This window comes from Natator depressus, chromosome 12 (genome assembly GCF_965152275.1).
Source record: "Natator depressus isolate rNatDep1 chromosome 12, rNatDep2.hap1, whole genome shotgun sequence".
In the NCBI taxonomy this organism is placed as follows: Eukaryota; Metazoa; Chordata; order Testudines; family Cheloniidae; genus Natator; species Natator depressus.
This window is the reverse complement of record NC_134245.1, coordinates 11,728,291-11,755,025: the sequence shown is the minus strand read 5'-3', so window position 1 is coordinate 11,755,025 and position 26,735 is coordinate 11,728,291. Positions and strand designations below refer to the sequence as shown.

General features: G+C 40.8%; 1 protein-coding gene across 3 annotated transcripts in view; it reads right to left on the bottom strand.

Moving 5' to 3' along the window:
• SLC12A4 (solute carrier family 12 member 4) overlaps positions 1 to 26,735 on the bottom strand; it is a 75,529-nt gene that overhangs the window by 8,064 nt on the left and 40,730 nt on the right. For all 3 annotated transcript variants that reach the window (XM_074968591.1, XM_074968592.1, XM_074968590.1), the window contains exons 5-22: positions 23,769 to 23,823; positions 20,962 to 21,092; positions 20,152 to 20,393; positions 17,338 to 17,552; positions 16,027 to 16,191; positions 15,828 to 15,926; positions 14,265 to 14,322; positions 10,832 to 11,006; positions 9,873 to 9,991; positions 9,282 to 9,380; positions 8,540 to 8,659; positions 6,885 to 6,989; positions 5,209 to 5,377; positions 4,229 to 4,424; positions 3,651 to 3,820; positions 1,690 to 1,821; positions 1,495 to 1,602; positions 490 to 674 (exon numbers count right to left, since the gene is read on the bottom strand). In XM_074968591.1, the coding sequence (XP_074824692.1) occupies positions 490 to 674; positions 1,495 to 1,602; positions 1,690 to 1,821; positions 3,651 to 3,820; positions 4,229 to 4,424; positions 5,209 to 5,377; positions 6,885 to 6,989; positions 8,540 to 8,659; positions 9,282 to 9,380; positions 9,873 to 9,991; positions 10,832 to 11,006; positions 14,265 to 14,322; positions 15,828 to 15,926; positions 16,027 to 16,191; positions 17,338 to 17,552; positions 20,152 to 20,393; positions 20,962 to 21,092; positions 23,769 to 23,823 (2,543 nt within the window). The remainder of the gene's footprint in view (positions 1 to 489; positions 675 to 1,494; positions 1,603 to 1,689; positions 1,822 to 3,650; positions 3,821 to 4,228; positions 4,425 to 5,208; positions 5,378 to 6,884; positions 6,990 to 8,539; positions 8,660 to 9,281; positions 9,381 to 9,872; positions 9,992 to 10,831; positions 11,007 to 14,264; positions 14,323 to 15,827; positions 15,927 to 16,026; positions 16,192 to 17,337; positions 17,553 to 20,151; positions 20,394 to 20,961; positions 21,093 to 23,768; positions 23,824 to 26,735) is intronic.

The following is a 26,735-nucleotide window of genomic DNA, read 5'->3' as shown; positions in this document are numbered from 1 at the left end:
TTGAAACACAAACACAGAATTTCTATGGCTTTTTAACAGTAAAATATACTAGAATTACCTATACCAATGAATAGGAATTTCAAACACTCAGGAATTCTCACTGAGTTACTTAGCAGTAAGTGATATGATCATCTGCCAATAAACTAGTTCTGGATGGTCTCAGATACACATATATTACAGAAGGGATTACAGACAATTCTTCCGTCTTATATGAAGCCACAACTTAAGGGCCAATTCTAAAACTTTGGGGATACGTTTTAGTATTCATAACCACATCCCACCTTTAATCTTAGGGTGACTAACTCTGCTGACTTTCCACTATTAAAGCCTCTAACGTTTAAATGCAAGAGAGACCTGAGCAGTACTAAATCATTTTTTTTTAAAAAGGAAGTCAAGGTGTTTTGTCATTAGGGATGGCATACAGTGGACAGCAGCACAACCGGACTTTAACCCAAAGTGGTCTGAGATATGGGCCCCAATGAGACTCACGGTTTAATACTGATCAGTTCTCTGAAGTTTTCCACTGCAGTGTTCCGGTTCCGTTTTTCAGAGTCACATTTCTCTTTTGTCCATGTCATCTGAATTTTATCAGGTACTGTCTCCCCCTCATCTTCTTCATCTGAGTACAGGCTTTCCAGCCGTATTATAGAGTGTCTGTCCTTTACCAGCTGGGCCTGAGAAGTGTTTAAATGGCAAGTTGAATTCTACTTTCACAGGTTAATTTTATCTTTTCTGGATCCCTTTCACCAATTAAATAGCTCTCATTTCATTGTACTCTTCACCTGTGTTCAGGAGAGGAGCCAGAGCAGTTCACTAACACAAAGAGCAAATAGGGTTATGGTGAATATGAGTCAACCAAAATTTGGACCAGTGGGAGTGTCTCTATACAGAGAAAGAGAGAACTTGACATCGTAAGATAGTATGGAACCTGGCAGCCCAGACTGACCCCAAGCTGATGAAAACTGTTCTGCTCAGATGGAACAGGATGATACAAATTGAACAGCTTTGGTGGCCAAGTGAACTAGTTGCCTTGTTCTACCAGAATCCAAGACACGACATAAACCCACACTAGCAAAACAGGATGTGTCATGAAATGGGACAAACCCAGGATATCGCATGTACCGGAAACTCTTGAGACTTTCAAGAAACCTCCTGAGACTTACATTCTGAACTAACTGGACACCACATAATCATACAGGGAAATGCACAAAAGGCTTTTTACAGCTTATGTGACCGCCATGCATTCTTTCCTAGGACAAAGCATTTCTAGCATGGCTCCATGAGTGCAGGCAAGATGTTAACCAATAGGAATAAGCCTAGTTTTCAGACACAGCAACTGAAAAGGCTACACTGAATGTTCGTTTTCTTCAAGATGTGGGAGATGTCTGTATTAATTCATGGAAGTTTTACTATGCTATATGAAGGATATGAAATGGTGCTAGGAACAGCGCTTGGATTCATCCACCTTAGCTTTTTCTATAGTGAATGACATACCTCCCTTTCCCTTTCTGTTTTGGTCAGTCTCATTTGCCTCAGCATCTGAGATCTCTGCTCCATCATTAGGGTCCGCTCATAGGTATAAGCTGAAATATCACTGTTTTGCTGCAGAAATAAGAAAAATATTCCTCTTTGTAATCAAATAACTTACTAGCATTCAAACCTTAAGGAGAAATAGGATCAATCCCTTACCATTTCTACAACTTCCACCTCTGCCTCTATTCGTAGGTGATAAAGGAAAGTAGCCAGGTCCTTCTTCATCTGAATGCTGTTGTCATCCATCTGAGCTACTGTGAAAATTCTCATTTTACACTTTCTCCAGACCTATGGGGGAAAATACAAGTTCTCAAAACATGTGAACCAGCAACTTCTTTTCTACACAAAACAGAACTGTAATAAATATAGCATCCTTGTTTTTCAACAGAGTTACTGTACTGGGCTCTGTGGATTTTTTTTTTAAACACATCCATACTATTGACTTTCCCATCAGCGCAATCAAGCATAGTTTAGGAGCACTGCTGATGCATTGTGTTGACAAACTGAGATGATTATCAAGCATGACTTTAACAAACAGGGTTAATGAGCGATTAATGCAAGGCAGGCCCTAAATTTGTATCCAGCCTCTCTTTTGGCTTAAAGATAACAAAGAAAAGCCATATGAGGCCAGCCCAATGGTCCTATGAACTACAACATAAGAAAAATCCCAGTTAGGTTTCTCACTAGTGAGTCTGCACGTTTTTCACTGCTATGTTTCCCTTGACAAAACCCATGACCTGTTTTTTTTTTGTTTGTTTTTTTGAGGGGGGAGGGGATACCTCAATAAAACATTATTCATTCACCCTGGTCTGCTCGCTGGTGAGACTGCCACAAAATCTTGAAATATTTCATTCTTCTGGGGTGTTTTATGATCTTTATATTCTTTTAAACTTTAAAAGAAACTAAACTTAACACTGATATATTATATGCCAAGGGTTGTGAGATTAATTTTTTTCTTGTATTCTTGTCATGACAAAACCAATCATAGCCATTACATTAGCTGATAAGTGTCCTGGCCACAACAAGTGACCCCACTGGCCAAAGCTGAAGTGGCTCCAGCAGGCCTAATATTTTCCCATCCAGCCTAAAGCCATGATGTAGGGGCCAGCAAGTTACCTGCAGAGGACAAACTGGGAAAAAGTCACCAAAAAACCCAAGGTCAGTGTATTTTAAAATCACAACATTTTGGACACAATGCGCATAAATGCTGTCTTATTTTTCAAAGATACTGTACTATTTAAAGACCTTTTCAATCTCCTTATTTTAACCGTCTCTCCTCATGACAGAGAGGTTAGTGGACTCCTTTCACTTAAGGAGACCTAGGTTCCTCTTCTTTGTCTTTAAGAAATAACCACCACACTCTGTGTGCTCAAAATTTCTCAAAATAATCAAATTTGATGAAGAAGTCTATAGTTTTCATAATTTGGGGTCATTTCTCAACCAGCTGTACTACCAACACTATTGTGGTCCCTCATCTTCATGATCATATTGACTTTGTTAAATTCAGTTTAATTTCTGGTACTACACCCACTTAATACAAATGAATTCTTTCTTTGCTTAAATAGTACACCATCTTCTGAATTAACACTTGCTTCATAACTTGACAGTGTTCCTCTTTTGCATGCATATAATCCAATTATATTGCAATGAAATACATCTAGAGTCTAAAATTAAGATACTCATTAGGTCCTATAGCCCTTGTGAACATGGTGTCCATAAGCAGTCTGCTGAGTCCTTTATGGTACACGTCTTATTAAATTTACATAGCTACCAACAGAAGACTGAGCAAGTCTCAAACATAGCTCCAGGAACTCTGCCTTTTCAATATAGTACCTTTCATTTTTTTTAAAGGTAAAGATTTGTGTGTTTGTATGACCATTCCTGCTATGATCACGTAGGAAATATACATTCTGCTAATATAAGAATGTATTGTACATGAGCAGAATGTACATGTGGGTCAAAAACCATTTTTTATAAATATATAATACAAGAAAAAACTTATTGGGAGAACAGTATGAGGATCTTCACTTATTCTTGGCTCACTGTTCCACACCATACACTGATGCATACAAAGCAGTCGGCAGACAAATTTGTTCTCTAGCTCTTTTCATCCTTACTTTATGCTGTTTCAGTAGAAAAGGAAGCAACATCAACATGCCTCCATCATGCACAATCCACCACACATCAATGTTGCCTTCGTTGTAACGCTCATGGTTGCTGGGATAGAAAGACACGTTTTTGGGCACCAACAGAGCCAGATGGGCAGCAGTTGTACAACGCACAGTGTCTGCGGGGAAGGGGAAGAAAGCAAACAGTCACTTTTCTATGGTACTGTAAGAGAAAATAATAGTGGAAAAGGCTATTCAGTGAGCAAGTGCCACTTACCTATAAAATCGCCGCTCACATTAAATATATGTATTTACTCCTTTTGTGTAACTGTGCAACTGTAAAGGCTTTTTAATTGAAAAAATTATAGTGTTTATTAAAAAAAATTTGAAATGGCCTATAGACACATATACCTGTCAATGAGTGCCATTATTTTACATTTTACTTTTTTTGTTAATATTCATGCAAATAGTGGGAAAGTGATGCTGAACTTGCAGAATAAATCTGTTCAATCAAAAGTATAGTGTGTGTAGAGTAGTACACAGAACTTGGTTCTGGGTGTCTAACCACATGACATATCACAACTAACCTATAAATGTTTTCCATGCTCTTGCATCTTCACTTTGTCTCCAGCCATACGGCCATCCCAAAACCACAGTGTTGTGTTTCATGCCACCTAGTCCACAGGACTGTATCAAGTGGGCAATTCCTTCTCGAACCTTGGTGGCTACAACTACTTGACAAAATCCTTTCACTTTCTCAATTTCAATCATGTTCTTAATAGTCTGGAAGATAGGCAAGGGGAAAAAGTTCTCCATTAAAATGAACTCAGGTCCTCTATATCAACTGATTATACTTCTTACGCATGTTCATACTGTAATCTACATATACTCATCGGGGCAAAAGTTTACTGCCCTATTTTGAGTAATGAAGGACAGGAGAATCATATGTAGTATAAGGCTTCATTTGCTATAAGCCTTTATAACAAGGCTGCAACATATAAAGAGAACAACAATTTCATCCTTAGCAAAGATGTTATCCCAGAGATATATGAATTAGCTTTCCATTTTTAAAGTACTGTCTCCCACCTCTTCAAGAGCTGCTGGGGGGGCAGGGAATGTCATGGTATGCTGTGACTACACAGATGTAAATGATTAAGCATTAGGAAGGGTGCAAAGGACTTTATAAGTCTTCTACCACTACATCGAATAAGCAAAATACAGCAAATGGGGTGGGTTCAGAATAGCTACTGTGATGTTCAGAAAATTACAGAACACATCATTCTTTATGTGAATCAGTCAACATCATGAAACATTAGTTCTCTCAGTTTGGTGACAATGTATCCTGTTAAATGAGTTAGAGATGTATACACATAAGATCTAGAACATAATGCAGCAGCCATGACTGCACTTAGGCATGTCTTTAAGCACTTTGGGCAACAGGCATATAGTACGCTTGTGTTTAAGAGCTTTGTTTTACTGGGGCCTGCTTTATTTTCCACAAAGTTTAATAAAAATTCACTACAATTGTGTAAAATCATTATTATATGTCAATATTTAAAGCACGCACCTGTTCAGCAGCTTGGGCCTCTCCATAACTCTCCAGGAAATTCCCTTGGATCACTGTCCCTATGATAGTCAAACCTTTGCCAGCTTTCAGCTGAGAAGCAAATGTTAACAGCCTCGGATACTTCACGTGCAAATCTTCATCTAATTTCAGAAGCACCAGCAATTGAGGCCTAGAGGAAAAGAAAAAGCAGTCTGGGTTATTCTTATAAAACTTTTTTAAAAATGTTTGCCTCACTAGTTATCTTAATTATGCTTTAACATTAACACTGATACCCACAACAGTGAAGTACTGTCTCTGTACCATATGCCCAGAAGTGCACTACTTGATATTTTATTTCTTTAGACAAAACAGATTTGGAATACTGTCTGGAGAGTCTTCTTCCATGTGGTTTTGAAGAAAGGATTTTACTAGTCTGAGAGGTCTGCATTAGCATTTTACTGACAGAAACTGATTTTCAAGAATCTGCCCAACACAAAATATATTGCATACTCCATTTATGCAATAACGCTACCTTCTAGGTCTATATGGATATTATGTACCAAACACGTGGGATTAAGATTACATTCCAAATAGACAAATGAATTTTACCTTCTTCTGACATGTGAGATACATGCAACTTCAGTCTGACATCATCAACATTTGCAAAAAGAAAAGGAGTACTTGTGGCACCTTAGAGACTAACCAATTTATTTGAGCATAAGCTTTCGTGAGCTACAGCTCTCTTCATCTGATGCATAAAGATGAAGTGAGCTGTAGCTCACGAAAGCTTATGCTCAAATAAATTGGTTAGTCTCTAAGGTGCCACAAGTACTCCTTTTCTTTTTGCAAATACAGACTAACACGGCTGCTACTCTGAAACCCATCAACATTTGGATTTTCTTTCCCAACATTCAGCTATGAGTAACGGAATACCATGATGTATAGGATTTTGTTTGTATTATTTAAGGTAGACTTCTACTCCTCTCAATATCTGGAGGAGTGCTCAATATCCCTATACAGTAGTGCTAGTTAGCAATATAACAGAAGCTAGATTGAGCTATGCACTTCAGAGGTGAAAGTCATGGAGAAGTACATGCTTACCTTTCAGCTAATGAGGATTTCTCAGCCCCCTAAGCCTTACTATTTTCCAGCTGCTGCACGTAGAACTCAGCTCTCTCAGAGCAAAATGCATGTTGCCCATGTAATCTGGCTTCATGCAGCTGGAGTGCAGAGGCTAGAAGGAGAAATCCTTGGCCACTATTCCAGTATTAAAGATGGAGCCACATCAGCAACCTCTGTGCCACTACTGCAGGATATTAGGCCACTGCATCCCTGGAATCACACATCTTGTGTGTCATTCCCCAACTCCACTTTCTGAACTAGCCTACACAGGGCCTGAATCGAGACACCATCCACATCCCAGACAAGACAGGCCGCTGCTCTGTCTCTGCCGGGCACCCCCAGTGTAGTTAATGTAGCATGGAATATCCTACATGGGCTGCATGCATTTCACACTAAGTGTGCGGGACTTACTCACGTGCTTTGACTCCCATTAAAAGAGTTCTTAAACTTCTTTTGTATTTTAAGATAGCAAAGCTACTGTCCAGTGTCAAGCTAGATTACTTACATGTAAATTGTGGGCATTGTTTTGAACCCTGCACATGCAACCTTCAGGTTTGCACATCCAAAATGCTTACCTCCAGTTCTTGGTGTGGGGAGGACCTTCTTCCAGTCTTAGCAAGGCATATCTGGCAGCACTGAGTGACAGACCCCGAATACCATCGCCCCATTCCTTCTCTGCACTGCAAAGAAATCACATATTTTAGTGAATACATGGTTTGAGATCTGCTGATGAAAAGCGATATATATGAGCTAGGTAGTATTATTTCAGCAGTGTTTATCTTCCTTGCTCTTGCATGGAAGTCACAATTACTTTACAACAAATTTACGGATGTGCTTCACAACCTAATGTACTCACAGGGATGAACTGCAAGATGTATTTCAAGCAAACACATCAGGCAGAGAATCATAGAACTGGAAGGGACCTCAAGAGGTCATCTAGTCCAGTCCCCTGCACTTAAGGCAGGACTAAGTATTATCTAGACCATCCCTGACAGGTGTTTGTCCAACCTGCTCTTAAAAATCCTCAATGATGGAGATTCATTCCACAACCTCCCTAGGTAATTTATTCCAGTGGTTAACCACTCTGACAGTTAGGAAGTTTTTCCTAATGTCCAACCTAAACCGCCCTTCCTGCAATTTAAGCCTATTGCTTCTTGTCCTATCCTCAAAGGTTAAGAAGAACAATTTTTCTCCCTCCTTCTTGTAGCAACTTTTTATGTACTTAAACTGTTATCATGTCCCCTCTCAGTCTTCTCTTCTCCAGACTAAACAAACGCAATTTTTTCAATCTTCCCTCATAGGTCATGTTTTCTAGACCTTTAATCATTTTTGTTGCTCTTCTCTGGACTTTCTCCAATTTGTCCACATCTTTCCTGAAATGTGGCGCCCAGAACTGGACACAATACTCCAGTTGAGGCCTAATCAGCACGGAGTAGAGCGGAAAAATTACTTCTCGTGTCTTGCTTACAATTCTGCTAATACACCCCAGAATGATGTTTGCTTTTTTTGCAACAGCATTACACTGTTGACTCATAGTTAGCTTGTGATCCACTATGTCCCCCAGATCCCTTTCCACAGTACTCCTTCCTAGGCAGTCGTTTCCCATTTTGTATGTGTGAAACTGATTGCTCCTTCCTAAATGGAGTACTTTGCAAATTATAAATCACTCCTGTCTGTGGTTGAGATTTCCTTGGAACATCATCATGCATGAACCACACCATGTGCTTCACCATCTGATTTGTGAAGATGAAGTTATGCGGCCAAACTACCAGTCTAAGAGACTGAGAATAGTAATCTAATGTATCCCAAGCAAGGCTGAGTTTGGGTGCTGGTTATCTCCCTCAAGACTCTCTAAAAACCCTTACCGCGTGACCAATTTATGAGCCATGTGGAATGGCTCTAGAGAGGGCTGCATTCAGGCCTCCTTGGCTAGAAGTAGTCAAAGGTCAAAGAGGGTAAAGTGGAGCAGGGAACTAGATGCCCAAAATAGACCTCCAGTTCCCGCTATCACACAGATTTCAAGAAACATCTTGCAGATGCTTACCCAAGATGCTTACATCCTGATCTAATAAATTCTTTTTGGAATCATCACCGCAAAGCAGTTGCAAAAATACTCCCATGTAGAAAATGAATACCATAGACACAAGGCAATACCCATTCATGTGCCGAACCAATAAATGGTAAGTAAGTCCAAGTCTCCTCTTACCCTGCTCCTTCTGAAAATACTTACCCTTGATATTCAATGTACTTGTAAATCATGCCTGCAATGAGCATAGCCACCAGAGCATAATACCAGGATGAAATGAACATCAACGCAAGACAAATACTCATGCCTAAAAATGATAAAGCCCTGGGAGGGGAAAAAATAGATATTAGCAAGTACCTGGGGAAAAAGAGCTAAAATCTTGAAGTATCTGCTACAAACCCATTGGTTATTTTAATTGCTTTCCCCCTTAAAGTTTTTCACCTTCTGTATCCTCTCTCCTGAAGAGATGGCAATAAAAAGCAACCAATAACTCCCATCACCACTGTTGTAATACACTATATTGTGGGGATGATGCTATTACTACATTAATCACCACAATTCTGGTCCACACTAAACAGAGGAGTTTCTTCCTGCATCCCTGACTACTACTAGATGGATGGAAGAAATCCAGCAGCCTTAACCAAGTCCCTCCTGACAGCCCCAGGGCACTGAAGAATCTTTCCATCTTCTCAGCCACCCAAAGGTGGCCCAAGGCACAATTTCAGAAACAAGGTGCCTGAGTAAGGCCCTTCAAGACTAGCTGCAAAAGCCACCTACAGAAACACTCCATGCCCATGATCAGCAGCAGAGACACACACTAACATCCCCTCTATTAGGAAGCTCTTCACCTCATACGAAGGGTTAACAATAGTCTTCCAAATCCCCTCAGTAGACCACAGAATACGGACTAGAGTAGACCAAAGTCTACACTGAGTCATTTGCTTACCAATGATAGTATTTAAATCGGGGCCGCCAATTTGGAGTTCTTAAAAGTGTTTGTACTGCACATGCCAGATTGACAAAGAGGTAACACATCAAGAAAAACCTGTAGAGAAGGAACAATTGAGCACACGTTAGTTTTTGACACAAACTGTAAAAACGGAAAGGTCTGAATGTCACTCACATAACACCAAAACCAATATCTGTTTTGCCACAAGAGGCTATACCTCCAATTTGTTACTAAAGACAGGCCTAAACTGTTAATACAAATTAGGTGTAAAGGTTAGAGACTCTTTACGAATGAATCTAACCACATTCCTCCTGTCCAGTTGCTGAGCACCAAACATGATATTGTTTTCTAAAGGGAGGCCCAATTCAGCTTTATCAGAAAAAATGTTCACTCATGATATATTTCAGAGGCATGACAATTGACATGTTAATTAAGATGGACGTCAGGTCATTTGTAGTCCTTAAATAAATGGAACTTCTGTTCCAGTACCTATTGTATTCATCTAAAATTGAGGTTCTAAAAGGAAATCACATTAACAGAATTCACAGTGACTTCTGTTAATCTTGTAACAGTGACTCTGTTCCTTACATAGAAAGAATTGGAGCCACCATGTCAAGGGAAGCTATAAGAATTCCGAGTTCAGCAATTAATGCTGTTAGCAGAAGCGCCCATGTTGGTTCACCATTTGCTTTCCCATGACCGAAAACCTAAACAAAAAAAAGAAAAGGAACATTATTTATTTGTACTATCACACTTGACTCATAGCTTAACTTGACACTGCTTACAAATATGTTCAGTAACATTCTAAAACAGAATCTATTTCCCACTTCAAAGATAGCATGCAGCGGGTGATTTTCATATCTTTCATTGAAGGACAAGGACAGGAGTCCAGCTAGCCTCTAAACCCAATCTCTACTCCATTGAGTTTGATGTCAGACTCCTTAATGATACAAAAAATACTCATCTAAATCCTCCCTTCAACGCACACCTGCCTTTTATTTTAAGCACAGACCCTCACTTTGAAAAGGCGCAGCGTGCGAAAAATCTAGTTTTAGAGTGGGGAATCCTTGTCCGATCTCCCTTTCTTCCCGTTTCTAGGAAGAGCCTTCCCCTGCTTTTGACAAGATTAAGCAAGAAGCTAGTCGGAGAAGAGGCAATAGTGGTCTGGGGCCCTACTCTAGGAGAAACACTGAAGAAGGGTGAGAGATGACCACTGACTCTCAAGGTCCAAATATCCCATAGCGAGAGGGGCTGGAGGAATCTCAGCAGTCCCACTCCTCCTAGCACTAGATCAAAGTGTAGGCAGGGTTAGTAGTGGGGCTGGTAGGCTTGCGAACAGGGACTGGGAGTTTGAAGCTTAGTGGCCTGATTTCTGTATAACCAGCCTGCAACTTGGCGATCAGGTTTCTGATATCTGCCAACTACATCTACATATTCCAATTTCCTTCTGTCAGTCTCAAGGAAAATAACCTTAACCCCACTGGCTAGGCCATGGGGTTCGTGTATGCTGCGTGCAGCACAATGAATGTTCTTTAATATTTACAAACCCATAGGAAAGGAATAATGTTGTCCTTGGCTATAGCTTGCAGTAGCCGTGGGGCTCCAGTGAGGCTCTGTAAGCCTGCTCCGCAGGTAGAGAAGAATGAGCCTATCACAATGACCCATGGTGAGGGCCAAGAAAGTGTGCCCACCACTAAGTTCTTGTTCACCGCATCACCATACCTGTAGGATAAAGAAAGGTTAGCCAGTCCTATATTTCACTTGGACAGAGTCTGTCTTATCCAAATGTAAGCCAACAAGAAGTAGGTTAGATTTTATTTAACAAAAATTTCCAGCAACTTCTTGAACAGAAAACTGCAATATAGGAAAAATCTGAATCAGTAGCCCAAGCGATCCCCTACAGCAACATAACCACGACTGGAAAGAAGGTTGCACCCATTTTCCAAGGACAACCATCTGAAACGTCGCTTCCGTCTTTAAGTTATTGATAACACTTCTATTGCCTTGTTAACCGAGCACTCGTTTCTGTTCATCTGGTGAGAAGCCGTCCTTATTACATTGAAACTGAGCTCTCCTGTTTATTTAAACAACCAGTGACACCTACGTTTTTCTGCCCTAAGTCTTTTAGCATGCAATAACCACCATTAAGTACAGACACTGGTTGTACAATCCCCAATATCAGACTCATACAAAAAGCTTCAGTGACGTTAGACCTTTCCAACCAGATCATAGCCTCATGCCAAACTTTATGAACAAGCAGTTCCCTGCTTGTCCCCTGACAGATGATCCTCCTGGGAGCTTTCAGAAATGCTGTGTGCAGATTCCAGCATTAGGATAACTATAATTACTCGATTTACAGGGTTAAGAACCTGAGGGTAAGAAACATGATCGTCAAACATGGCAACATTTTCCTAATTATAACTGGCTGCTTGGATTTGACCATGTTCATGTCCCCTTTTTATTCTTAATTCACAAGCAGGATTTTAGTCACAAGCATTTAAGAGAAACAGCAATCCTTCATATAAATACCCGTATGTGAGCAAGACCACATATGAGCAGACATGATCATGCACTATCTTAATGAGCAGTCATTCTGGATTAAAAAGTTTCAGCCATTCAATCAAAGCAAAAAAACATCCTCCAACTTGTGCCCACACTCCCCACAAGTAACAGAGAACAAACAATTAATTTTAACAACTATCTGCTAAGATCACATTGGCCCAAGACTGTCTATACTATTAGAAAGAACAGGAGTACTTGTGGCCCCTTAGAGACTAACAAATTTATTTGAGCATAAGCTTTCGTGGGCTACAGCCCACTTCATCGGATGCATAGAATGGAACATATAATAAGAAGACATATATATACACATCTATATATACAGAGAACATGAAAAAGTGAAGTAAGAGGCTAATTAATTAAGATGAGCTATTATCAGCAGGAGAAAAACACTTTTGTAGTGATAATCAAGATGGCCCATTTGGACAGTTGGCAAGAAGGTGTGAGGATACTTAACATGGGGAAATAGATTCAATATGTGTAATGACCCAGCCACTCCCAACCTCTATTCAAATCCAAGTTAATGGTATCTAGTTTGCATATTAATTCAAGCTCAGCAGTTTCTCGTTGGAGTCTGTTTTTGAAGCTTTTCTGTTGCAAAACTGCCACCTTTAAATCTGTTACTGAGTGGCCAGAGAGGTTGAAGTTTTCTCCTACCAGTTTTTGAACGTTATGATTCCTGATGTCAGATTTGTGTCCATTTATTCTTTATAGAGACTGTCCGGTTTGGCCAATGTACATGGCAGAGGGGTATTGCTGGCACATGATGGCATATATCACATTGGTAGATGTGCAGGTGAATAAGCCCCTGATGGCGTGGCTAATGTGATTAGGTCCTATGATGGTGTCACTTGAATAAATATGTGGAGAGAGCTGGCATCGGGCTTTGTTGCAAGGATAGGTTCCTGGGTTAGTGTTTTTGTTGTGTGGTGTGTGGTTGCTGGAGAGTATTTGCTTCAGGTTGGGGGTCTGTCTGTAAGCAAGGACTGGTCTGTCTCCCAAGATCTGTGAGAGTGAGGGATCACTTTTCAAGATAGGTTGTAGATCTTTGATGATGCGCTGGAGAGGTTTTAGTTGGGGGCTGAAGGTGATGGCTAGTGGTGTTCTGTTATTTTCTTTGTTGGGCCTATCCTGTAGTAGGTGACTTCTGGGTACTCTTCTGGCTCTATCAATCTGTTTCTTCACTTCAGCAGGTGGGTATTGTAGTTTTAAGAATGCTTGATAGAGATCTTGTAGGTGTTTGTCTCTGTCTGAGGGGTTGAAGCAAATGCGGTTGTATCTTAGAGCTTGTCTGTAGACAACGTGTGGTGTGTCCCGGATGGAAGCTGGAGGCATGTAGGTAAGTATAGCGGTCAGTAGGTTTCCGGTAGAGGGTGGTGTTTATGTGACCGTTGCTTATTAGCACAGTAGTTTCCAGGAAATGGACGGCTTGTGTGGATTGGTCTAGGCTGAGGTTGATGGTGGGATGGAAATTGTTGAAATCATGGTGGAATTCCTCAAGGGCTTCTTTTCCATGGGTCCAGACGATGAAGATGTCATCAATGTAGCGCAAGTAGAGTAGGGGCATTAGGGGACGAGAACTAAGGAAGCGTTGTTCTAAGTCAACCATGAAAATGTTGGCATACTGTGGGGCCATGCGGGTACCCATAGCAGTGCTGCTGACTTGAAGGTATATATTGTCCCCAAATGTGAAATAGTTGTGGGTGAGGACAAAGTCACAAAGGTCAGCCACTATGTTCTCTGTATGCGTGTGTATATATATCTTCTTACTATATGTTCCATTCTATGCATCGATGAAGTGGGCTGTAGCCCACGAAAGCTTATGCTCAAATAAATTTGCTAGTCTCTAAGGTGCCACAAATACTCCTGTTCTTTTTGCAGATACAGACTAACATGGCTGATACTCTGAAACCTACACTATTAGACAAATTCTAACAAATAGTCAATACATTTGGAGAAATCAAAAATTAGTTTCTCAGAAGGAAAAAGGGCTGAATTCATCAGATAATTTATTTGCAAGGAAAAATTTCACCAGGTCTAGTAAGGAGGCAGAGAGGGAGAACAAGGGAGCAAAGGGGAAGTTCAGTGTTCAGATAACATCAGTGGGTTTTGATTTTCTAGGAAGTCAACTGTAATGGCAAGAAATTGATCTTTGAACCTAGTACCTCTTGGAACTCAAAAGGCAAGGCAAAATGGGTAAAATGTTCTTCTAGAGATTGGAGGGAGCAGTCACACAAAGCAGAGGGAAGTGCAGAACCCATTCGTCCAAAGTATCCTTTACATTTTGAATGCAGATATGCCTAAGAGGCAGTTCTAGTCAGGTGTGAAGACGAAGGCAAAGACTAAAAGATTCACTGGCCAAAGCCAGGGCACAACTTCCCCTACCATGTGATAAGATGAAAATATTTTCATCTTACTTACTTATCTCTAAGAACAACACCCTCTATGCAGGCTCCAAATAGTAATACACTGCTGAAATCTTGAGTACAGAGTACATTAAGGAAGGTAATTTTATTTAGACCTTTATTTATTTAAATCAATGCAATTATATTGAACATCATTAAAGCTCTATGTTTGCCCCTGTGCAAATGATTATGATACAGTGGTATCCTCTATATAATCAGATATCATGATCACTTGAGGTATGTGGGGCAGTGAGTTGTTAATATCACCCAACGTACATATGTATCTTTAATAGTTAAGAGACAAATATGATTAAATTGTTGTTCCAAAATTCAAATTTAAGAAAGACTGGATTAAAGAGACATGGTTAATGTTTTTAATAAAATTAGTTTTACACTTCAAAACTCCCCAGTGGGAGCTGAAAGCCCTAAAGGAGACTGCTTTGAACAGGACATTAACAGACCAAGGGAAGCGTAAGCCAGCAACCATGCCCCAAACAGAAGAGCTCCAGTCTGGTAGGATGTGACCCAGCGAAAGTGTAACTTGGAGTAGATCAATTACTGATCTAGACACTTTGACAAACCCCAAGGGTCCTGGATGGGGACCAGGTGGAGTGCGCCTGGGTCGCCCTACCGTGCCTGCATGCTCCCTTGTAAAAGCAGAACTAAGGAGGGATTGAGGCCCGCTGCATACAATTTGGCCGGGATGCCCTCTGAATGACTACGCCGTCAGAAACTGTAAGGCCACTGCCTGACCACTAAGCCAGCTGGTCACCAGACTGTCCCATTACATCAACATACAAACAACAACTTCTGGAACAAAAAGGTCCACTCCAGAAGTGCCACATGGGAGCTCTCTGGAAGACAGCAGGAGTATGCCATGGAGTACATTGTCCCTTGACTTTCCCCTGATCTGCAGCTTGGCAGATGTGCCAGAAGACACTTGCAAGTTACAGTTCATATGCCATCCTGGTTCACATTTAGTTTTCAGAAGAGTTTATTAGCAGAATATCAGCAGCTAATTTTAGAGTTGTCTGGTCTACACTGATTCCTTTTATTCCAACTTTCCGTCCCCACCCCAATTCCATTTCTTATTTAACAACCTTGCTACTACATCTTGCCATCTCTGGCTACTTTGATGATCCTTATGTGCCCTTTTACACAGACATTCGCTTACAAATTATTAGACAGCACACATTGCCCTCCCTTTACTCAAAATTAAAAACCTATTTGTTTAAAAAGGTACTGTGATCTAGAATTTCCTGCATTTAAGGTTTTTCCCCATCTTACCAGCTGGCAATGGTAATGGATCTCTGCATTCTGCCAGCCCAAGATACCACTGACTGCTAGTCAGCTTTATTAAAGGAGCAAATAACAGCAGCTAGAAAGCAAAAAGATAGAAAGGGGAGGAAGTTACATGCTCTCAATTGAACCAGTGTTTATGTTCTTTCACTGACATATGACAACCATAGGGGTATTTATAATCAACTGAAAACAGTGCAATGAACCAGGAACACAAATAATAATAAAAGTTCAATTGAATCACAATGTGCTAGAATTCCATTCTACTTTTAAAGGATACAGACGAGTGACGTGGTGACAATCGCCAGAATTGTTCCAACAGGAATAGATTTTTGTGCATCTTTGAGGTCTCCTGATCTGTTTGAACCAGCCATGATACCTAAACATAGATTTCAGTTTAAGAAAATGTTTTTGGAAACACCACAAGAGATCAAAGAAAGTTAATTAAAAATCGCACAAAACCCTTTCCCAGTATTCACCAGTCACTGAAGGGAAGAAGATGCCAACTAGTACTGTGAAGGAAGTGGCTATATCCGCAAACACATAAAGGTGAAGGTTGCTTTTCAGCCCTGGTACATCAACTGATGGATGATCAGCTTTTTCCAGTATCTCTCCTTTCTCCATATAATTGCTCCACAGATTATCTGGGGGGCGGGAGAAAGGCAGGAAAGGGGAGTTACCACCACAAAAAGAGAGCAGTAAATACAGGTTAACCCAAACCTAATTTACTGAACTCTTAATTATCTACTCAAAGCAATAACAAGCTGGAGTGAAACTTAGTGGGTTACTACAGTTACAAATCTAGACACACAAAACGTCCAAAACAGAAAACGTTTCCATCGTATTTTCATGCAAACTTTTCACAAGAGCAATGAACATGTTTGGATTATCACCACACAAACCAACTGCCTAGAAAGGTTTATGCAACATTTATTTTTTGATTCTATAAAGTTAACGAACTGATGTTATATCATTCTAACATACCACTTAAATAGACTTGCTTTAACCAAAGCAACATAAGTTTAGCATTGTCACATAAATTAGGCATATTAAATGAAAGAGTGTACATAACTGAAGAAACCTAGGTAACCCGGACCAGATATCTGGATGGAAGTTATTTTATTTTTTAGGAAGTGGAAGTATTATGACACCGCATGGATTTGTATTTAACTAATGCTTCGACAATGCATGGAATAAGCAGTGAGTATGTCTGCTAATTTTCCTTGTTAAATAGGAACTTTATGAACATATAGACATCACCTGCACACAGCAAACGTTCCCTTTAATTCTTGTTTAGAGTGAGCATTTTGTAATATTATATACTGTAGCTTTGCAGTAGGTTTGTAGAGAGCAAGGACACATAAATCGTGCTCATGCACACACTTCTATGCTTCTTCCAGCTAGAATCTACTATGTTATAAATCTGAATATGTAACATCCTACCACTACTCTCCAACCCAGACATTTTAGCCTGGTTTTGAAGAGTTATATAGTATGCCCATGTTAATTCGCCCTACAATATTAATATAGTTGAGTTTCTATTGCAAATATCAGTCTCATTCAGTCAATTTAGTAGAACTGAAACTAAGCCTCTTATCTAGAAAAGTGATTAACAGCATCTACTCTTTACAGTATTCTAACAGTTTTCTTCAAAAGGGTTTTCTTAACTGTAATTACATTTCTTTGGTGCTTTTTCTCTACAAGTATAGAACAGCTCAATCCACCTCAATGGCTATACATGCCTCTTAACAAGAGGATATCCTTTGATCCAACCGTGTTTTGTATCATACCTTTTAAAATGCCACTTGCAGCTCCAGGAATACCTGCTATCTCCGTAACGTTGTTGAGCAGAAAATATTCATCACAATTATCAGTTGTTAAGTTAGAACTATGGCAGAAGAGTTCCCAGAGCTTGGTGGCCACAGTCATATTGCCCACAATTGTTGTTTTGGCACAAACATCAAAATGATCTCTCGTCAGGGTCCTGTTGCCGAGCATGCAAATCCTGGAAGGGGAATGAGAGAGTCATTTAGAACCACAAACTAAGCAAAGATGGTTACTCACATCAGATGTTACTTGGAAAGTGTAGCTTTTCCCTTTTCATACACCGCGATTTTAAAGTGGTTCTCCTCCCCAACAACACATTCCAGATTTGAGACTCTCCTGGGCAGCAGAACCAGGAGTGTATAAATTGATGTTGTTTTGTTTTAATATTCAAAATGAAAATATATTTATTTCTCTCTCCATTTCCCCTCAGTGTCCCACTTCTAGGCTGCAGCTCGGGATATTTGCCTATAAGTAGGGCTGGCAGTTCTGAAGATCAGCAGCATCTGAAGGGTATGTGCCACCTAATGCCCCTTCCCCCATGAGGGGGATGCAGAACAGATGGAGGGAAAGGATTATAAGGCACAAGCCTTGGATTTGTGAGACCAGGGGGTCAATTTCCTCCTCTGCCACAGGCTCCCTTTGTGTCCTTGGGCAAGTCTCTTAGTCTCTCTCTCTCTCCCTCAGTTCTCTATAAAATGGGGACAATAGCACTTCCCTATGTCACTGGGGTGCTCGAAGGATAAATACATGAAAGACTGTGAAGTGCTCAGATACTAAACTAATGGGGCCATATGAGGTACAGTCTGACCAAGCCTAGATCACCAGTGTGAATATCGGGTCACTGCTACGTTTCTCCAGCTGGTTTGTCAGGAGTGGAGAGAAGAGAAATTCAGGAAGTTTCATTGTGGCTGTAATCCATGATAAAAAAGATATCAGCCAACATTTTTGCTCTACTTTTATGCATGAGTGACTGAAAGACCGTACTTAGAGTAGTTACCAATGGTTCACTGTCAAACTGGCAGGGGGGAAAAATGGGGAGTGTGTATACAATAGGGACCCACAGGGGTTCATCCTGGATCAAGTACTATTCAATATATTCATTAATTACTAGAACAACAGAGTGGAACGTATGCTTATAAAATTTGCAGATGACACCAAGCTAGAAAGGGTTGCAAGCACTTTGGAGGACAGGACTAGAATTCAGAATGACCTTAACAAATTGGAGAATTGGTCTGAAATCAACAAGTTGAAATTCAATAAAGAGAAGTGTGAAGTACTATACCTAGCAAAGAAAAATCAAATACACAAGAACAAAAGGGGGAATAACTGGCTAGGCAATAGCACTGCTGAAAAGGACCTGGTGGATCACAAATTGAATATGACCAACAATCCAATACAGTTTCTAAAAAGGCTAATATAATTCTGGGGCGTATTAACAGGAGTGTCATATGTAAGACACGGAGCTAACTGTCCCACTCTACTTGGCACTGGTGAAATTTCAGCTGCGGTACCGTGTCCAGTTTTGGGTGCCATACTTTAGGAAAGATGTGAACAAATTGGAGAGAGTCCAGAGAAGAGCAACAAAAATGATAAAAGGTTTAGAAAGCACGATCTATTAGACAAGGATTTTTAAAATGGCCATGTTTAATCTCGGGAAAAGAAAGCTTGGGGGGATCCCTGATAACAGTCTTCAAATATGATATGGGCTGTCATAAAGAGGACTTTCATTAATTATTCTCCACGTCCATTGACAGTAGGACAAAAAGTAATTGTTTCCAACAAGGAAGATTTAGGTTAAATGTTAGGAGAAACTTTCTAACTATAAAGATAGTTTAGTTCTGGAAGAGGCTTCTAAAGAAGATTGTGGTATCCCCTAACTGAAGGTATTTAATAATAGATTGGAAAAAAATCTGTCAGGGGATGGTCCTGCCTCTTGACTCAAGATCCTTTCCAGCCCCACATAAGTGCCAGCATGAGTAGACAAGCAGAGGGAAGCATTCGCTAAATAAGAGAAAGCCGCAGGGAGAGAGAAACACTGTATTTTAATTTATTCCTGATCATTTGTATGTGAGTTTGTTTTTTATCCACTTCCTTTGAAGTCAGTGGTAAAACTCCCACTCTTCACTGCAATGGTGCAGACTGGGCTCTACGTGCAAAGTGGGGGCCAGCAGAGGTTTGTGGCTACTCATTTAGCATGACACTACTTTTGTCAAGTGAAAAATTTGTCTGATTAAGCTACCCTAACTGCACTGCATAATCCCCTGCTACCATTGCCGGTGCTGTGCATTCCCTGGTACAGCATAAGCCTGCATTGAACTTATAACAAAAAGGACTAAGTCAACTGTACTCTGGCTCAGAACTAAAGCAACTCTGCAACACAAAATGAACTGATGCCATGTGAGGAAAGTTTATGTTGTATCTTGAGTATCTGCTTCTCTCTTTCTGTATGTGGGGGAACAGGTTAAAAAGCGTCAACATCCATCCATCTTCCTCTACCTGTGCAGAAGACACTATCCTAGTGGAACTGGCTGAAGATGGTAAAGGTTAACGATGTGTTTATTTTAGGCTAAGGAGCTTTGTTTCATGGGTTTATCGAACTATGCTCACTGCAACATAAAATTTATCATTCCTAAAGTAAATAATTTTTATAGCACATAAGTGCTGCCATATTTGCTGGGTAACTTTAATATAACTTCCATTGAATCAGGGCTTCCAAATGGCAACCAAAGATATTTCTGACTTGCAGGTTGACATACCCAGCCAGCAAGATTACTTACGGAAATGCAGGGGGATCGAAGATGGACTTGATAGCTCCAGCATAAATGGACAATATGGATATTATTACACAGGCCAAGAAGAGAGAAGCAAATTTGTTAACATATTTCACTCCTACAAAAACTACCACAGCCATAAAGGTGAGGAATATGGTTCCATAAACTCTCATGTTGTTCAGCGTAGCACTTGATGTATCATGGGCACCAGTGGAATGAAAAATTGCTGCTTGCGGTGCAATGTATGTCTGAAATAGAAAACAAAAAGTTAACTAAAGGCTGCAGTAAGACAACAAGAGTTTCAAATATACTTTCACTTATTGCATGTTTCAATTTTAAATAAGCATTACATACCCCGAAAATTTATTTCCATGTAAATCAATTCTCTATTTGCAAAATACATTGAGCTAGGATTCTTCACTTTGTAGAATAGTCAATCGATATGGGCAGTTTTGTAGTTTTACTTCCATAATGCAATTAACTAACCTTAGCTATGTCACTGACTCACTGGGTGGCTTGGAATGAGTCACACTTCAACCTACATTTTCAAAAGTGAATAGTGATTTTGGGGAGTCTCTGTTTTTTGATACCCAAAATGAGACACCTTCAAGGGCCCTGGCTTCCAGAGGGTGGACACTGCACTTTCTGAAAGTCAGGCCCCTAGAAAAGAATAAAAGTGGCACCCAATAATCACTTTTGAAAATGTAAGCCATCATCCTCTATGCCCCTTCAAAATGAGAATAACTCTATCCCTATGAGGCAGGAATTCTGCAGTAGTATCTACATGTGAATTGCCACACAGGCATTTCTACTCACCAATAAAATCTCAATGGCACCAAGTATGTACATAGCTCCTGCAAACGTTGTTCCCAAGTAAAAGCACAGTCCCACAGCTCCACCAAACTCTGGACCTAAGGACCTTGAGATCATGAAATAGGAGCCACCAGCTACAAGACAGGAAAGGGAGGTGGTATTTTCCAGAATATTTTTATATCACAAACTTCACATTTAAAAAATCCAGAACATTCATACAAAGTAATAAATTGCATATCTAGCTTTTTTCAGATCTTTACCAGAAATAACTTTGTTTACACAATAGCAAACTAAACAAAGATAGCTCTCATTTGCCTAGGCAGCATTCAGCAGAAATACAGGATATTAAATCAAGCCTTGTATCTTGGCTCAATCCAGGTTTCCTCCTCAGAAATGTATTTAATAGTTTCTGTCAACTAATGCTTCAAGAGATTTAAGTTTTAAATCTTTTACAGTTGGGGACAACTGCACAGGTGGGTGCGAGTAATTTGCAGTGACCAAAATCCTGAGCGTGCTTATGGTATTTAATCTTATTCTATTTTGCAATTTCCTATTCTATTCAAATTTGTTAGACTGAAAAACAAATCATATTTTCACCCTCTTCAGATAAGAGAAACAGTCATATGGACAGACAAACTGGGTAAATGAAGGGTGTCATAAATATAAAGGGAAGGGTAAACCCCTTTAAAATCCCTCCTGGCCAGTGGAAAAATCCTCTCACCTGTAAAGGGTTAAGAAGCTAAAGGTAACCTCGCTGGCACCTGATCAAAATGACCAATGAGGAGACAAGATACTTTCAAAAGCTGGGAGGAGGGAGAAAAACAAAGGTCTGTGTCTGTCTGTGTGATGCTTTTGCCGGAGACAGAACAGGAATGGAGTCTTAGAATTTAGTAAGTAATCTAGCTAGGTATGTGTTAGATTATGATTTCTTTAAATGGCTGAGAAAATAGCTGTGCTGAATAGAATGAATATTCCTGTCTGTGTGTCTTTTTTGTAACTTAAGGTTTTGCCTAGAGGGATTCTCTATGTTTTGAATCTAATTACCCTGTAAGGTATTCACCATCCTGATTTTACAGAGGTGATTCTTTTCTTTTTACTTCTATTAAAAGTCTTTTTGTAAGGAAACTGAATGCTTTTTCATTGTTCTAAGATCCAAGGGTTTGGGTCTGTGGTCACCTATGCAAATTGGTGAGGATTTTTACCAAAACTTCCCCAGGAAGTGGGGTGCAAGGGTTGGGAGGATTTTGGGGGGGGAAAGTCGTGTCCAAACTCTGTTTTTTCAGGAACCCAGATAAAGTTTGGTGGTGGCAGTGGAAATCCAAGGGCAAAGGATAAAATTAATCTGTACCTTGGGGAAGTTTTAACCTAAGCTGGTAAAAGTAAGCTTAGGAGGTTTTCATGCAGGTCCCCACATCTGTACCCTAGAGTTCAGAGTGAGGAAGGAACCTTAACAAAGGGCTACAACACAGATGAACTAAGTTACATGTAGTGCAAATCTGTTTAGTGTCCAATGAAAGGTTAGCTAGTATCACCATTCTGAAGAGCGAGCTACATTTTAAATTCCTGGATTTCACATTTTGTATACACTAAACTACTTTTCTTCCTCATTAAATAATAATAGTCCCTCAATCTGCTGTGAAGTTCAACTTGATGAGATCTGAAGCAAAAAAACCTTAGAAAAATAGCAGTGAGACCATAGCAATGATGGATAAGTCAGTACAGAATATGTTTCAGAGTTGTAGCCATGTTAGTCTGTATCAGCAAAAACAACGAGGAGTACTTGTGGCACCTAAGAGACTAACAAATTTATCTGGGCATAAACTTTTGTGGGCTAAGACCAACTTCATCAGATGCATGGAGTGGAAAATATAGTAGGAAGATATATATACATAGTACATGAAAAGATGGGAGTTGCCCTACCAGTTCTAACAAGACAATTCAATTAAAGTGGGCTATTATCAGCAAGAGAAAAAATCACTTTTGTTTTGGTAATCAGGCCCATTTCAAACAGTTGACAAGAAGGTATGAGTAACAGTAGGGGGGAAATTAGCATGGGGAAATTAGTTTTTAGTTCTTGTAGTGACCCATCCACTCCCAGTCTTTATTCAGGCCTAATTTGATGCTGTCCAGTTTGCAAATTAATTCCAGTTCTGCAGTTTCTTGTTGTTTTTGAAGTTTTTTTGTTAAAGAATTGCCACTTTTAAGTCTGTTATTGAGTGTCCAGGGAGGTTGAAGTGCTCTGGAGTACACAAGTACTCCTCATGGTTAGTACAGGACAGGTTTCTCAAATAGGTGAGAAGCTGTGTTGCCAACTCATGATTTTAGCAAGTCACTGTGTTACTTAAAAACCTGAATCTGGGAGGCATGTGATATGGGGAGAATCTCAGCTTTTGTTTAAAATAGTTATTAGCCCTTATGGTAGCAGATCAAAGTTTGAAAATGTGACCTACCCGTACCTTAAAGAAAGGAAAAAAAACAGGTACTTTTAAAAAAAAAAATGTCATGATTTTTAAGCCAATCTGGTAGGTTCGGGGAGGCGCCTGGCTCATGATATTTTAACACTTGGGGTTGGCAATTCTGGAGAAGGTACAATACAGTTCTTCACTTGACATTTCAGGATATTAGTTTGCCTTCTCATCTAATTTCAATGGAAAGCAACAAAAAATCTACATTTATTAAACCATAATCTTCTAGTTAGCATACAGATTTGCACATGTTTACAGTTGTACTTACAGAGAGGAAATGTGAGTCAAAATGGATTACAGATATGCTATTCTGACTGAAGTGAGGAATTTGCTAATTACAATTACCTGGAACAACACCATTTGTTGCTATTGCACTCATTGATATGGCTGTCAGCATAGTCTGTGGAGAACAAGACAATGGATATATTTACATAAGTAACAGTCTCAAAAATACAGTTCTTTCCCTGTACAGTAAAATAAGCAAAACAGAAAAAGTTGTCATGCTTAAGTATGAATTTACAGCATTCTGTTCTACCCCACAGAGACAGAACGTACCCCTGTATTCACACCATTTACACTGCTTACTCCTGATGGCATTCTGCACCAAAAAATTAAATATTCTGCGCACATTTTAAAATTCTGCAAGTTTTATTTCTTAATTAATAAATTCAGAGACTCCAGCACGGCATGGGTGGCACAGGCCACTGGTTCTATGAAGGTGGGAGATCATCCGGGACATGGGCTCTGTGTGGGGGGATCCAGGTGTGGGGTGAGAGGATTTTGTATGGGACAATCTGGGTGCAGGCAGCTCAGCAGGGGGTCTATGTGTGGGGGGATCTAGATGCACAGAGGCTTGTTGCAGGAAGATTCCAGGTGCAAGGGCAATGGGACTCTGCAGGGGCTTCCAGGTGAAGGTTGTTGGGGCTCAGGGGAGGGGTCTGGGTGTGGGGGTCTCAGCAGGGAGGTCTGGGTGCTGGGGGAATGGGACTTGGTGAGGTGGGGATCTGGGTGCACCTATTTGGGGATCAGTGGCATGGGGGTCTCGATATGGGGGCTCAAGGTGGTACAGTGGGATGAGGCTCGTCAGGGTGGAGGTTTGAGTGCAGGGAGCTCAGTGGGGGGTGGTCTGGGTGCAGTGGTGTGGGTCCGGAGGCAGGGGGGCTCCAGATGCAGGGGTTGAGGTTCAGTGGGGTGGGGTTTGGGTATGGAGGGCTGGGGGGTTCTGGGTATATGGGGTGAGGCTTCGTGGGGGTGTCTGGGTATGGGAGGTCCAGATGCACGGGGGTTGGGCGGATGGGGGAGCAGCTCCCCGTACAGTGACCCCTCCCCCCACAGCTAAGGAGTGATGGGGGCTGGAAGCAGGGGAGGATGCTGAACTTCCTGGAGCTGGGGGAGGTTTCTGGGGCCACTCTTTGCAGGGGAAGAGGAAATCTCATCCTCCCCTTCCTCCAGCCCAGCTGGGACTAGCAGCTGATCCCGGCGCAGAGTAGGAGCCACTGGCTGGGGTGTCCCCAGCCCTGCAGTGATTTACCTCTCCGCCGGCTGCTCTGTGTGCCTGAAACGATGCACCTGTGCAGCTAGGGAGTGGTGTGCAACTGCTTTTGCAGCTTCCCTTTGCATCCCTGTCAAAAAGTCATTTTTCTGCAGGGAAGCAAAGAAATCTGCACGCACAGTGGCGCAGAATTCCCCCAGGAGTAACTACTGCAATAATCTTTGTACAAAGTATGCCTTGTAAGTTACCATTTGAAAACTCAATGTGTTGATCAATATTGTTCTGATAAAATATGTGTGGCAACACTGAAGTTATAAGATTCTATCGTATGGTGTTATTACCAGATGGACCAAACTGAGGTTGGCAAACAGGTGTATCTTAAACGAATGTATGCTCTGATTAATTTGCATTTAAGCAGTAAACAGAGTCATCAAGCAGGAAGGGAAACAAAGGAAGCTCAAATAAGTGAGGGAAAAGCAGCAGGGAACTCCTTTCCTACAGACTTTTTGTCTCTAGTACACAGCTGGAAATGTTTTTCAAGAGGGGGACTGAAACTATTAAAAGGAGGGACAAACACCCCAAAGTACAAGCGTGCGCGCGCATGTGCGCGCACACACATATACATCCTGAAGCAACAAAGAAAGCATTCACTGGATTCTGGGAGAAGCAGTCCTGGCCTAGGGGATTTGGTCAATAAGAGAGCTGAAAGCATATGGTGAGAAACTTTGCTTGACTCTAATATAATTTGTCAAGTTAGGCACAAGTAGCATTTTAACTTTATTTTCTTATAACCATTTCTGACTTTTATGCCTCATTACTTGTTCTTTAAATCTCTCTCTTTGTGGCTCTTTTGTTGTTTTACCTAATCCGGTGTGTTTAAATTTAAGTGTCTGGGAAACTCCATTTGGGGTGGCAAGTTGTGTGCATATTATTTCTACTAAAGAAATAACACACACTATATAATTTGTATTGTCCAGAAGAGGGCTGGGAAGTACAGGACATACAATTCTGGGGGGGGAAATCTAAGACTGGGGGTGTGTTGGGGTCACCATGAAGTATAACCCAGGCTGGTGAGAGCTGGCATGCCCAAATGTAGCTGTCCAGCTGCAGTTACACACAGACACACAGGGTGTGGCTTGCATGCTGAACGGCTGTTTGTGAGTGGCCCAGGTGGGAACTGTTTCAACCAAAGCATTGTAAGGCACCGAAGGTTGCAGGCTAGGGTTGCAGAACACAGCTGCTCATTAGTGTGTATTGTACCCTGGTATGTCAGACCCTCCAAAGGTCATTTTCTCAATGCAGAAAACTCAATGATTTCACAACTCTTCAGCCTTTCATGTGGGAGATGAGTGCGGCTTGCACGTACAGCGTAACAGATGTGCCAAAGAGCTGAACAACAGCCAAGGAGAAGAGCTCTGTAAGACTTCACACATTTACCGTCACATTTACTTGGACAGTATTGCGGGATCTGAATTTCCAAACCCCTCCTACAAGAGCATGGCTGCGTAACTGCTTAGATTGCACATGCAATCTGAACAATTTATATTAGCACCGCAGGGTAGATTCTCCCATAGATCATGGCAGGGCTTCCTTCGCCACTCTTCACTACACAACGAACTTAGGCCTGGCCTACACTAGAACAGGTTTGCTGGCATAGCTATCCCAGCAAACCTCCTAGTTTAGTCGCAGCTTATACCAGCAAAAAAGTGCTTTTGCTGATAGAGGTTACACCGTTTCCCTGAGTGAAATAAGGCTGCATCTGAAGTGCTTTACCATCATAGGAGTGCCAATATGCTATACTGGCAAAAAGTTCCTACTGT